The 14,848-nt window shown below is 36.8% G+C and overlaps 3 protein-coding genes across 3 annotated transcripts; all 3 read right to left on the bottom strand.

The window, feature by feature from the left end:
* Positions 1–10,125: 10,125 nt before the first annotated feature.
* LOC142356172 (uncharacterized) lies at positions 10,126–10,766 on the bottom strand (the record flags this gene model as incomplete). The annotated part of the gene is made up of 1 exon (XM_075408132.1): positions 10,126–10,766. A coding segment is annotated over exon 1 (641 nt), but the record flags the coding sequence as incomplete, so codon positions are not given.
* A 186-nt stretch (positions 10,767–10,952) lies between these two features.
* On the bottom strand, positions 10,953–11,936 carry LOC142356171 (uncharacterized). Its single transcript, XM_075408131.1, has one exon. The coding sequence runs from the start codon at positions 11,934–11,936 to the stop codon at positions 10,953–10,955; it is 984 nt and encodes a 327-aa protein (XP_075264246.1).
* An 11-nt stretch (positions 11,937–11,947) lies between these two features.
* LOC142356170 (uncharacterized) lies at positions 11,948–12,823 on the bottom strand. Its single transcript, XM_075408130.1, has one exon. It carries the CDS (start codon positions 12,821–12,823, stop codon positions 11,948–11,950), a length of 876 nt encoding a protein of 291 aa, XP_075264245.1.
* Positions 12,824–14,848: the final 2,025 nt, after the last annotated feature.

The following is a 14,848-nucleotide window of genomic DNA, read 5'->3' as shown; positions in this document are numbered from 1 at the left end:
TTTTTGTTGTGATTTTTTAGTTTTCGCACACTTGTTTCCTGACAAGTTTTGCTTCCAAATGAATTGTGGTAGCCAAACTAATTGAAATTGTTGACGAAAAAGTGCGTTCCATTTGAATCATTTAAAATTGAACCTTATCGGCACTCTTACAAAACTTTATTCTTTTCTGTAATTTTGTATTTTTCAAGCTGCATCTTTTAAACAATTTTTAACTGTAAATAGCAATCACGCCAAATGGAAAGGCTTAAAAGGGACGGTTTTGTTGTGTGAAAATATTATTTTATTGATATTGAAACCTGTTTCTGACTCTCACCACCTTTTTGACTCTCAAATTCAATTTTTGTCACAAATGGCATTTTCACTAATTTAACTTTTTCTTATTTTCTTTTTTTGGCTACATTATTTCTGGCAATTTTTAAGGTCATTCCGTTTAAGTGTAAACAATGTATTAGAAATTCACTAATCATACAAAAAACTGCGCGTCTAAGACTGAAGTTTTAATTCAACATTGGTTTTGAATCGAATGCCAGACCATGCAAAAGTGAGAAAAACAGGACAACTTTATAGCAACCTTAGTTTCAGTCACTACACTAAAATAAATCTTCCACCTCAAAATGGTTCAATTTGCCAAAATAACTGATTTTGCTTGTCTCTTTTCATTATAGTTTTTAACTGCAGATTTAAATTTACGCAATCACTCCTGACACTTCCGAACACTTTTAGTAGAATACAAAATTCAATTTTGACAACATTTTGGAAGTATGAGAAGTTTGCTCGATGAGGGGTTCCTATAGCAAAAATTTTCGAACAAAATTTCTAGTTCAAAATTTATTTCAATTTCTGTAAATCAGAAGTTTATACGAACAAAAATCAGCAAAAAGTAACACCACACCTTGCTCAAATAATCAAAAAAGCAGCGCTCGCATCTCCAAAAAATATAAAAGCGCACCACAAAAATCTTGTACGATGGCCTGCTTAGATACCAAGAGCAAATCGGGGAACTAAAAAAAGGCTAGGCCAGATAGCCGTCAAATTTCATTAGTGAGGTACATTTGCACCTCCACGTTAATTTTTTTTTAGAAAACAGGCCATCGTAAATTATGTTAAGTTCCGTTACTAGTGTGATTGATTTTATTTGACGGTTTAGAGCGAACTAACACAGCACACCTGCAGATTGCATCAGTACATTAGTGAGGTATACTTCAATGGGCTGGAATCTCATATTTGTCAAAATTGTTGCTCAGCAGGGTAGACCGACCTCAGCGTCTGGCCCAGCACGCTTTCTCCTCACCATCCTGGTGTTTTTAAAGTAATCGACAAGGATAAGTAGCTGTTCTTACTTCATTGAATTATACAGTATTGATACCTTATTACTACAATTTTCTTAAAATGCTATCCTTTTTCTATAACTAGTAACTATAGTAAACTTTAATCTAAAAGTATCCATATCTATAGACAGTCGGTCGGTTTGACTTTAATTAGACAAAAATGACAAAATCTTTTACGTTTTTCGTCGGCATCATCGGCTTGTTTGATTTAAGCGCAAGAGATCGTCGGTATGGTAAATTTTAAACGTAGGAATTTTTTTACTATGTTTGATATTTAAAAGTAAGAAATGTTCGTTATGATCGGTTTCAAAATCAATGATCGGTTGATCGTCAGTATAAAAGTTTTCTTATATTTGGCATATTCGGTCTCAAACATAACAAATCGTCGGAATGCTTTTTACAAAAAGAAATGTTTGTTATGTTCGGTTATGAAACGTAAGAAATCGTCGGTAATATCAATTTTAAACGTAAGAAACAGTCGAATCATATTTGTCTATTTTGTCGTGACAATATCAAGACCTGGATAGAAAGCTGTCATAACAATTGACTACGTTAAAAACGAAAAACTCAAATTTTTGTCTGGAAGAAATTGACCATTTCTTAAAATCAAACTGAATTTAAACTGAACATACCAAATATTTCCTACCTTTTAAAACAGAGCATACCATAAAATTACTACGTCTAATTGCCAAACATATATAAAATTTTTTACGTCCCAGACCTAAAGTACCCACAACTTCTCACACTTGAAGCCGAAATTACCAAACAAATCAAACCAACCGGCAATTTCTTACGTGGAAAATTGAACAAAGGGAACATTTCGTCCGTCTTTTTTGTTCGGTGTTCTGGACTAGGGTGAGATAATGTGGGAACTTTGAAAAATGCGATTGATACAATTGAATGGCACAGTTTATGCCGTATTTAAAAAAAATTAAAGTTTTATCTCAAATTTTTCAATCTTTTTTCAAATGTTGAATAATAATAATTGAAAAGCAAACAATAAGCTGGAAATTGGATCCCAATGGTAAACTGCTTCTATGGTTAACAGTTCTTGAATCTCACCACAGTGGTTAATATTCGCAGACTCTTATGGTGAACAAGTTACCCGTTATAGTTGTCAGTATAACTCCTGTAACAATCAAGTATTTTTTTCTCCGTTTTGAACTGTTCAAAGCTTCTTCTTTTCTTGTTGGTCGGCAGACTAAAATAAATCGCTCGTACGCTAGCAGGACAGCACAGAGACCTGATCCATATCTATTCAACTTCGAGTACATCAAAGAAGGAAAACATACAGTCCAGAAGTGATTCAAGTATTTATCAAACAGAGGAACTTAAAAGGCATCTTGTCACTGAGAATATTAGTAATCGATGTTACTTTTAATCTATATGAGTTTTAAAATAAGACAAAATTGTCCCGAAATCAAAATATTAGAAAATTTATCGAAAAATGTAGACTTATTCTACTTTTCACATATCATTTCTAATTGTTTGGCCTGACAGATATTTAGATTGATCCGTAATTGATTCTGACGTTTCTCAATGTTGACAAACTAATCAGGTTACTATTGAAGACGAAAGGCTTTGTCGTAAATTCTCTGTGGTAGAAAATTACAAGACGATGTATTCTTTCTGAAATCGTGCAATATCTTTTAATATAACCAGCTTTCGTGCAGGAATCTTAGATCTAGTCATCTAAAATTACTTGCAATTCGTAACAATTTTAGATGAACTATTCATCTGAACAATATGCAAATTATTGGAGCATTAGTATGCAAGGGTGTGGCTAAAAAAGCAAGGGGGAGTCTGCCCTCGGTTTAAGTGTTTACCTATGACTGTCTGAAAACTTCTAGAAGGCAATACGAAATATATTTCATTTCCTAAATTTCGGAAAAATAACAATTTCAACCCCGGCTGTTTTTTATACTTTTTTTAGGACAAACATATGACAGTGTCTTTTGGTTCCCCTAAACGAGTCAAAAATGTGCTGTTAATGACACCACGTGACCGTCATTGGGATTATATAAAACAAAACAACAACAAAAAATTTTTAGGATACAAAGCAAAATGTAGGAGCAGCAACACAACGTTGATATGTGCCAAAAGGAGGCCATGTGCTATGTGTTATACAAAAATGAAAACTGCGTAGGAAATGATCGTGTTCTTTTGTATATACTAATGTATTATTGAATAGCTCAAAAACAGTTTCAACGCATTTTTTTCAAGTGAGCTTGTCAGATATCAATCTAATACGGCATGAATCTTTTAAATCTGTTTTATTGTCAGACAAATTGTTGTTGTTTTTTATATAATCAACAAGAATGCAAACAACAAACACCAGTTGTAAAATCTGTCCTCGGTCCTCAACGATTTTCTTACTAATATCATAACGCTTTAATATTGTTTTTTGAAAATTATCTTCAAAAAGATTAATCAAAACAGATTAAAATGAAAACAATAAAAGGGGGAACAACAGTTGTTTTATAGTGAGTTTTCGATTACTAATGAGAGTTTTCGATTACTGGTTAAAATGGTTAAAATTACTGGTGGTTAAAATTACGATAAATAATAGAGTTTTCGATTACTGGTGGTTAAAATTACTCAAAATCTGAGTTTTAAGAACCTTTCTGTTTTGCGTTCATTGTAGCGAAATCGTCAAAACCGCATGCAATCAGATCGACCGAATATTAAATCCCAAATTGATGTTAGCTCCTCTGAGTCTTCGGGGGTCGATGTACTTAACAATGGTCTTCTTATTATAAAAACCACAGGACTGTTTGCAACATATGGTGGACATATATTTCCTATATTTTATGGTGAACATTTCCTATATTTTAGAGTTCTACTTTTCCGTTTTTTCAGCTTGGTAATTTTCTGAAGTTTAGGATAGTATCTTTCAGTTTTGAGGGCAAGTAATGTTTTGTTCTTATAAATGATAATTTTCAAAACTCCAGGCAAAAACTTTTCCTTCTTCAGTGCTAGTTTTTTTCTAGTTTTAAGCATAGCACTTTTCTGATTATGAGATACGATCTATCCAAAGATTTACGATGAATTTTAATTTACACAGACTTTTAGCACTCGTATTTTTGGACAATTAAGCAATCATGACCCATTATGATGTCGAGATCCATCAGTTGAGAATGCTAACTGAGCTTTTATTTCCCCTGAAAGCCGAGTAGCTGTCGGATGTCTGATGTTGACCAGCAACACTATAGGAACCACTTCTCCTACTACGTAGCCATTCCTACAGCTTGTTTAGTTGTGGCATAAATTCTGAATGCATCATCAGTTCTGCGGTTATTTTGTTTCTGATGAAGGATTTCCGTCTTACGGTATGCATCCCCAACCAGTTTCAACTGAGATTCTGGAAGCTTCATGGCACTATTTTTTAGCTGTTGCAAATTGACTATTGGAACGTGTTTTCAACCACTGGAAGACAGTTGATCAAATTTGAAAAAAAAGAAAAAGTAAATTTGACAACAGCTCTCTTCTTTAAGGAATTTTCTTTACTCCTTGGTTGTCATTAGATTTGTTTTGTTCTTGTCAGGTGACGTAGAATTAAACCCAGGGCCACCTCTCAATTACACGCAGTTTGCCACCTTAATGAAAAATAACAATGATCAAGTGAAGTTTCTACATCCAAATTGTCAAAGCCTGCTCGGACAAAGGTTGCTCCTTAAGAATTTTCTTTCTGATCTAGGTGACATTTGTATTTCAGGCTTCTCAGAAACGTGGTTGAAATCAGTTAACGATATTCCGTTTTGGTCGATACACTCAGAATACCTAATGTCCTTCAGATGCGACCGACGTACTGATCTTCAGGAGAAAAAATAAAGGCGGTGGTATTCTTTTGTTCGTTCCAAAAAATGTCATCCAAAGCACAAAATGATCTAGAGACAATGTCAAAAGACCATTTATTTGGACCAAGTATTTCGGTAGAGTGTAAAATAAACAAAAAGCCCGATTTGATAAATTTGGCTTACTGTCCAAACAAACAACTAATAATTTTTTTTTGGAAGAACTAGACCTGGATTTAGATAGAGCAACAACTGAAAACAAAAAAAAAATTCTACAAAATTCTACATGACTACAACCACAATTTCTTTAATTGCAATGAAAGAAATCTTCAAGAAACTCTCATCTCGCCGTACGGTTTACTGAATTCAAACACAACTTTAGCAACAAGAGGACGAAGTCGCTAATAGAGTAGGTTATATGCGAAAATTTCTTAAGTACCCAGACACTAGACTTGATTCTCAAAAGTGATCACTTAGCCACACTTATTTTAATTGGTGAAAACGTTAAAAAAACAAAAGAAGCTATCAAAAAAATGTATTTGATAAAACATAGTACTCCCTAGATGTTGCTTTTTCCCTAGATGTTGGAAAGTAAAATGGAGATCATTTTATTTATCAAAAAATCCTGAAACCATGTATAAAAATTTTGATCGTCATTGGAAACGGTAATTAAAGGATGCTCCACAAAATACCGTCTTCATACGCCATGACAAGCCTTAACTATCGCTACATCAACAAATGATGCAAAGACATCATATAATAACAACAAAAATGTTTTGAAGCAGGAAAATGATAAACATCTACTAGATTTGTTTCTAAACTTAAAAAGTGCAAAAAGATGGAATTTTATCAACGAAAACAGAAACAGTGAAGCAACACAGACAGAAATACCAGGACTCTAAAACAGTTTTGGAACAATTTTGACCAATGGAAAATATATCGCCAATCTTCTCAACTACCAAATTTTCAGCGTTTGGTGAATATTTTGGTAAAAGAGAACAGTATCAGTTTTGTAGTAATGCGGCACCACACAGTAGCAAATTTCTTTTCAGGTATGCGTCAAACAAGGAGATATTTGATATAATTAAGAATTTAAATGTTAGAAAAAAAAACCGTTGGATTCATCACTCATTCCAGCTTGGGTTTAAAAGATGCAAGAAAACACGTAGCTAAACCTCTCTGTTTTTTGTTTAACCAATTGTTAACTGAACATCTTTTCCTAACAAACTTAAGCGTGCCCACGTGTTTCCTCTTTTCAAAAAAAGATGGTCCTGAAGATCAGATACATTATCGACCAAATTCGCTTCCTGGAGCTCTGGCTAAAATTTTTGAAATCCTTCTTCGAGATCAAATATTAGCTAATTTAGGAAGAATAGGTTGCTTGCATCAACACAGTTTGGATATAGAAAAAAAATTTCAACTACAGATGCTCTTTTATACTGCAATGAAAAAATCAGATATGATCTCCATAAAAAACATCGTTACAGGAGCTTTTTTAGACCTATCAAAAGCTTTTGGTTCGATATCACATCCTATTTATCTACATGAAAGTAAATTTTTAGGTTTTAGTGAACAAGCAAAACCAGTTCTAAATCTCGAACTATGAATCAAATTTGATAGCACTTAGCCGTGGTGTACCACAAGGTAAATGCTAGGCCCACTGTTTTTCAACATATATGTTAATGATATGAAAGTTGATACTGATGTGAATTCTAATATAATCCAGTACGCTGATGATATTTTTATCTTTTGCAGTGGAAAAACAAGTTCTGAATCAAAATTACATCTTGGAAAAAGTATTGCTAAACTCATTTTATTTCACGAAATAGAGTTTAATGTAAATGGAAGCAAAACCGAACTCATTATTTTGGAGCCCCTAAAAGGAAAGAAATTTTGATTAATGGATGTACAGTTATCGAGAAACAATTTGTGAAATACTTGGGAGTTCATATTAACTGTAATCTTTCTTTCGATGAAAAAATTAAAAAATGTACGAAGAAAAATGGCTGTTGGCATAAAGGTCATTTACTCCATCAGGAATATATTTCCATAAAAAAACTAGATCTGCTTTACTGAACGCTCTTGTTTTAAGCGAACTGCATTACCGAATTGCTCTGTTTTTAGGTCTTAAAAAATCACTTAGAGTTACTCTAAATAAACAAGTGAACTGGGGGATAAAAGCATGTTTCAATAGAACCAAGTATGTCAGGACCACTTATCTCAAGATCAAAAACAAAATCTCAGCAGTAGAACAATACATCATAAAATATCGGGTTACTATATATTTTATGAAGCTTCTTAAAGCAGATATACCAGCGTTCGATGAACCCAAGGTAGCCACCTTAAGTGCAAAAATGATTGACCGTACAAACAAGCTGTCATTTGGAGCAAACCATAAAAAGAATATAATGCAAAACTGTGTAAAACGCTCATAATTCAAAAAAGCAATTGACTGGTATCAGGATTTACCTCTCGCCTTTAGGCGGATCATCTCTAAAAAGCGGGCTCACAGAACTACAACAAAAAATCATTTCTTGAATTTGACATACTATTAGGGCGTAATTGTTTCTTCTAAGAAAAGTTAATTGGAGGATTAACATTTTTTAAACGTTTCTCTTTTCTGGAAAATGTTAATTGTAGAAACAACACTTTTTAAAAATTTTTCATAATTATAATTCATCTCTCTTATATTGTCAATCCTTTAACACATTGTACATTTAATACAAATTTAAACATTTCCAATTTATGACGTTTGTTTCATTTATGCTTCTTAACACTACATTGCCTTTAAACTATGTTCTGTGTTTTATAGTTCATACTCAGAGGAATTAGCAAAGTTTTTTTTGTCTTTAATATCGGATTTTTGCGTGGCACGACTGTTAATAAGATGCTAAACGGCAGCGACAACTCTTTGAGAACATTGGTTTGGTTCGATTTTGATAGTGTTTCGTAAGTTGCTTGCAGAATTTCATTGCGGTTTTGGCAGTAGCTACTCATCACGATCTGTTGACTCGCATTTTTAGTTTGTTGACAAGGTAATTTTGTTTTTGAATAGTTTGGGATGCAGTTGGAGTTGCCAATTATCTATAAGCTTGTTTCCCGACTTAACACCAGTAACTATTGTCATTCGGAATGGCATTTTTTTCAGAAAACTATTTTTCTAATGGTAGCTTATTTGAATCTAACCTTTTTCAGTCCATTTCTGTGAGGCGAAGAGGTTTCTTCACTCTTGATCAAGGAAATGTCAATCCTGTCATTCAAGTTTCAGTGGTCTTAGAAATGAATAGGCTTCAACAATTTATGGTAAAGTATTTCTTGTACTGGCTCAATTCATTACAACGCAGAGGTATACCCATATAGTCGCGGGTAGATATGCCCGATGTGTTTATCTCGTGTTCGTTTTTACTATTTCAATATATTGAAAATGGAGCAATATTGCGTAATAGCTACTTTAGCAGAAATTGGCAAAACGGAAGGGAAGTTAGAATCCCGTGTTTGCCGAAGTGTCCTAATCCTAGCCGCGAAATACAAGTACAAACTTTATACCCTATTTTTTGCACGGCTTGTATCATGCATCTGCTCTATTTATGTATCGATGTTTCGCACGCAATATAACTCGATTTCGCATATAATCCGCAATTAAGCCTGACTATATTACTACTTATTTAATTAAGCCTATCTTATTACTACCAGTAGTTTTTTAATACTACTTTGGTACTTCTTATAGTACTTTATTGCTACTTATTAGTACTATTTTTTACTACTTATTAAAATCGGCCAGTCCCACCTTGATATACAAAGCCTTTGATGTGCGAGGGATTTTTCGGAAAAATATCAGTTTTTGTGGTTGCATGTATTTAAACCACTTTAAAGCTTTGAAAGCTTCAATTAAATCTTTATTAAAATGCTTATTGCATGCTCAAAATGCGCGCGAATTATAGATACCTTAATTGAGCGGAAACGCGCCACAAGTTTTGTAACCTACGTTTCGCACCGAATGTTCTTTTATTTCTCAAAAATTGGAGGAACCCCTTTTGCGAAAGGTAAGATATAAAGGAAGTCTCCTAATTTCGCTCATTGTATGTATCTAAATTTCGAGCCAATTTTACTAAAGCGGAAATTTTGGGGTATACCTCTGCGTCGTAATGTTGAATCGATTGTGTCATAGATAACACTGTTTTGGTTAAATATCATGGTCAAAGTTTTATAACTATGGGTTTCAAATGGATACTTTTTTGCTGCTCTTGGACAGACAAATCAAGTATTAGTGATCTCAAAATTTTAATTTTCGTTGAAAAAATACAACCTAGAAGATCCAAGAAACAGCAAAACCAAAGTTTTCTGCTGTTTACCATCTTATTGAATATGTGGGAATGGCATGTACTATTTACTCTTAAAATACCTTTCAAAATTTGGTGCATCTTAACGTGACAATATCAGGCCACTATAATTACTGAAATCCTAAGAATTGAAGGAATTCAAGCAATTCATAGCCTGTCACTGTCACTATAGTTAGCTGTGAAACACCATTTGGGAACATATCAGTATTTATTATTCAGTATCTATTGCATTATTAGCGAAGCAACTCTAATAGAAAAACTATTGTTCAAATTTGTGAAATATTGCAACCAATCAAAAAGAAAAGATAATAATCGACCAAATACTTCGCTGGAACAATTGTTTTTTCAATTGCGCTAAAATTATAGAAGACATTTTCGTGACAATAATGATTCCGCTGGTCCGCATTGGGAAGGGTGATAGGTCGTTATCTGTCTTGAGTCTTAGCTTTAAGTTTCAATTAGTTTGGTTGCTCATGTTTTGTTTCAGTTTACGCAATTCAAGCAAGAGTATCATTTCCGGTTTTACAACATTTCATTATCATGACTTTTCTTGTTACAACTTTTGGAAACAAATCAACCTACAAAAGGCGGTAAAACACAATAAACTTAAGAAGCTAATCTCTAGCATTAACATCCTCCCGGCCCACAAAACCTAACCCTAACCTGGTTGTGGGTTTGGGGTAGACATGCATAAGTTTTACTGCTGGTCTGTTTATTTTGCCTAAAGCGATCTTAACCTCGCATGACCTAGCTATGTTGTCGGGGCCGGTGAAAGTCCGTGTGACTCGTCCCAGCGGCCAGATTCCTCTTGGTGTAAACTCTTCAAGAAGCCAGACAACATCATCCACTTCCAAAGCTGCTTCACAAGACGTCCACTTCTGTCGTTTGTTCAGCGAAGGAACATACTCGGCTAGCAGCCTCTTCCAAATCTGCTGAAGTCTCTGCTTCACCTGCGTCCACGCCGAACTCTTCAAGGTAAGTGTCTCGTTGAAAACGGCTCCAGGAACATTGCAGAAGGGCCTTCCAAGCAAGAAGTGTTTTGGTGTAAGCGGGTTGTCGTCTTCGTGGTTGCTTCTCACGTGAGTGAGTGGACGCGAGTTGACAAGACACTCGGCTTCACTAACGATCGTGGCAAAGACATCTGGGGTGAGTTTTGCGGAGCCGAGGTTCAAGAGAAGAGCTCGTTTAACACACTGAACGAGTCTCTCCCACACCCCACCAAAGTGAGGAGCAGAAGGAGGGTTGAGTTTCCATTCGACAGACTGGTTCAGTAGCTGATCTTTGATGTAGTCGTGGTCCAACATCAGTGGTCTTCTTCTGATCTGCTTTCTTGCTCCCAGGAAGTTGGATCCGTTGTCTGACAGGAACAAGCGCGATTGGCCGCGTCGAGCGATGAAGCGTCGGATTGCTGTCAAACACTTGTCTGTGCTGAGATCCTCTGCAACTTCCAGGTGAATTGCTCCTGTAATGAAGCAAGTGAATAAGCAGATTTAGGTCTTCACTTCTGAATCTCGATGAACGACGGCAAACGGTCCAAGGTAGTCCACGCCAACATTGGTGAAGATGACTGGTGACTGAGTTTCCTGGAAACGAATGTCTGGCAGGTCTGCCATCGGTGGCTGTAGTCCCTGTGCTCGGAAGCGGCGACAGTCGAAACATTTGAAGGCCAAACTTCTCAGGAAAGCTCTGATTCCGAGAATGTGGCATCTCTGTTGTATGTAGTTGCGGGTGTATTCAACTCCAATGTGCATACAATTTTCGTGGCATTTCTGTATGTAGAGTTGAGTGCTGTGATCTTTAGAGTCCAGGATGATGGGGTGCTTGGCGTCAAAAGGTAGCGAGCTTCGTTTTGTTCTGCCACCAACGCGAAGAAGTCCACTTTCAAAGAAAGGGGACAAACAGAGCAGACGATCTTTCTTTGACAAAGGCATGTGTTGTTTCATGTCTTTGATGGCGTCTTTGAAGGACTTCTCTTGCAATTTTCTGAAGAGGTAAATTCGGGCTTCGTTAATGTCGTCGAGTTCTAGTTTGACTCTTTGTTTCGATCTGAGATTCTTTATGAACCTAATGACAACAGCCATAGAGCGCATTAACTTCGTCCATTTTGAGAATCTGCTGACGTCGATAATACATTCATCGTTTGATGTTTCCATTGTGACGTTTGTCTCCTCCTTGTTACCCAAGGATTTCTTCCAATGGCTTTCGGGATCACTTAAGAAAGCTGGAGGCGTTAACCACAACAAATTGATATCACAGGCTGGTATTCCTTGGGAGACATGGTCTGCAGGGTTGAATTTTCCGCTGATATGCTGCCACTTGGAGACGTCTGTGTTGTTGCGGATCTCTTGTACTCTGTTTGCAATAAAAGTTTTCAATTTCTCTTTGCTTTTGATCCAGGCAAGGACAGCTTCACTGTCGCTCCAAAAGTGTCTTGAGGTAACTGGTTTTGTTAGCTGCTTGGAAACAAATTGCATTAGTCTACATCCTAGCACGGCTGCTTGCAACTCAAGTTTTGCTTTAGTGGCGCAACTTTAGCTCTAGCTATGACAAACCCAGTTGAAATGTTGTTAGCTGATTGAGATCTGATGTATATGACTGCTCCCTCAGCCAGCTGTGAGGCATCACAGAAGCAATATAACTGGTTTATCGGAGATGGCTCGTTCGGAGAAACAAAACATCGTGGCATTGATATTTCTGGCACATTCAGATATTGCTCTATCCAAGTTTTCTGCTTCTCGTCTGACAGGAGATCATCCCATGCAAGTCTTTCTTTCCAAGTATCCTGCAAGATGATTTTGAGTGTAATCAATAATGGGGCAATGATTCCTAATGGATCGAACAAGCAGGCAATTAAGGAAAGAAGCTTTCTGAGTGTGTATTCCCTTTTGTCTTCCTGAACCTTGGCAAGCTTCTGGTGGTAGAATGTATCATTAACTGTATTCCACATTACACCTAAGACACGATGTTTGTCTTTTTCGTTGTCACGATGTTCTTTGGGTATCTTGTTAAGACATTGAACAGAGTTTGAGACAAACTTAGTCAGACTGAAACCTCCTTTAGAGAGTGTTTGTCGCAAGTTTTGAACTGCAGTTTCAGCTTTCTGTTCATTGAGGAACGAATGTACAAAGTCATCCATGTGGAAACTGTTGAATATTAGATCTTTTGTAGTGGTGTTTCCGAAGTCTAGCGCTGTTTCTTGGAGGACTAATATTGCTGTAGTTGGTGAACATATGGCTCCAAAGATGAGTCGCGTATACTGGAACTGCTGTACGGAGTTGTTTGAAGGCCAAAGAAAACGGAGACATGACTGATCTTCTGTTCGTATGCAAATTTGCATAAACATGGCATCTATGTCTGCCATTACTGCAACAGAATTCTGGCGAAAGCGAAGTAGTAATCCGACCAGGTTGTTGAGAAGGTCGGGGCCTGACAGAAGGTTTTTGTTTAGCGACTGCTTCTTAAAAACAGATGCGGCGTTTGCAACACGCCTGACTTTCCCAGGTTTGCTGGGGTTGGTGACGGGGTGATGGGGAAGGTACCAAATCTTCTCTGGTGCTGGATTTGAGAAAGTTACTGGTTTGACAAAACCCTTCTCTAAATCTGTTTCCAAAGTTTTCTCATACAAATGTTTCAACTCAATATCTTTGTTGAGTCAACGCTGAAGGCTGTCAAGTTGTGCTTTGGCAACCGGATAGTTGTTTTCTAATTTACTGTCCTGTTTCCAAAGTAAACCAATTTCATATCTGTCTCCGATATGATGGATTGTATCTTGTAATATTTGAACTGCTCTTTTACTGTCTGTTGAAGTATCTGCAGTTTCTTCAAACTCGGTTTCTGTATTCTCTATTTTCCAGAAACTGGTCACACATTCACTGAGATGTCTTTCAGTATCAACAGTTAAATTTGTAAGCGCGTGGTCGAAGGCTCTATAACTATGGGATAGAAAGTTTGTTTCCTGTTGGATTGGATTACTTTTTCGTTTGATTGGGCCAGTAATTGTCCAACCGAGAAGATTGCGTAAAGCACAGGGCTTCCTGAGGGTCCTTGAAGGAACTCGCGTTCCAAAATATATTGGGTAGCGTCAACACCTAAAAGTATCTGTATCTTGTTGTCACTAAGTTTAGGAAAATGTATGTGTTGAAGGTGAGGGTAGGACGAAAACGCTTCGTTCAAATCGTTCACAGGCGCATAGTTGAAAGTCCAATTATTCACGGCATGAACGTAGTTTAAACGGAAGAGTGGTTGACCGCTATTGAACTTTCCAATGTCCAACCGAACAAGATTTGCGTGCATGACGGATTCGTCAAATGCGTGCGATACTTTCAGATCGAATTCTGAAGTCTTTGGAGCCCGTACCTTGTCGTCAGTGGTGTTGAGGACGTATGAAATGGTACTACCATTGTTCAGAATGGCATAACAATTATGTCTTTTATTATCATTTCCGAATAGGGTGACAGGTATTACCTGTAGTTGATTCCTCGTTTTTGATGGGAAACCAGGATTGTAAACCTGAGTTGGAATGTCACTGTTTTTGTTTTGTTGATCCAGTGGTTCACACATTGGCAGATCAATTGCTGTCATGTTTGTCGATTCGAGTGCTTTTTGTCTGTCTATGTGGAGAAGGCTATGATGTTTGCCATTGCAATGTCGGCAGAGAACTTTTGACGTGCAGTTTTTGGCGGCGTGACTGGAGCTCAGGCAATTGAAGCACAGAGAGTTCTCCTTTGCTTCGCTATTGCGTCTGCTGACATCGAGACTGAGAAACTGTGGACACTTGCCAAGGTAGTGATCTTGTTGATCAAGCGGGCATTTTGTTCTGCTCCTATTTGCTGTTGCATTTCTCCTAGGCTGCTTTGAACCAGAGAAAGTGGAGCTTCCGTTTGTGTTGTTGCTACTGTTAGCCGTCCATTGCTTAGGCTTTGCACTACCGATATTCTTATTTGCTGTAATATTATGTTCAAAACTTTTATTGCTGGGGAATGAACTTTTACTTCCTGGAAAATTCTGTGTCCAATTTGAACGATTTTGGTTCTTATTCCGATTTTTGAAGGAACTTGAACCCTGTGATTGGTTCTGTTTACCTGAATGGATGTTAGTGTTTGATGAAAATGTGTCTTGTAATTGTTCGAAGGCTCTGAATTGCCGATCCATCCAATCGGAAAGCTCTGTGAGACCTGGATTTGTCCAGTCGTTGTCAACAACATGTTCGGTCCACTTCAACTTGATTGGGTTTGGTAGCTTATCTCGAGCTAGCCTGAGCAAGTACGTGGCATTTAGGTAGGCACTGAAGCCATATGAGGCAAATGTCTGAACAACCTTTCTTAACAACGAAGCGAAAGCTATCAAAGCTGCGTGGTCATTCATAGCCGGTCTTTGGAAAGCTTCT

Source organism: Convolutriloba macropyga, unplaced genomic scaffold, assembly GCF_964194025.1.
Source record: "Convolutriloba macropyga unplaced genomic scaffold, txConMacr16.3 SCAFFOLD_4404, whole genome shotgun sequence".
Lineage (NCBI taxonomy): Eukaryota > Metazoa > Xenacoelomorpha > Acoela > Convolutidae > Convolutriloba > Convolutriloba macropyga.
This window is presented reverse-complemented; position numbering and strand designations above follow the sequence as displayed.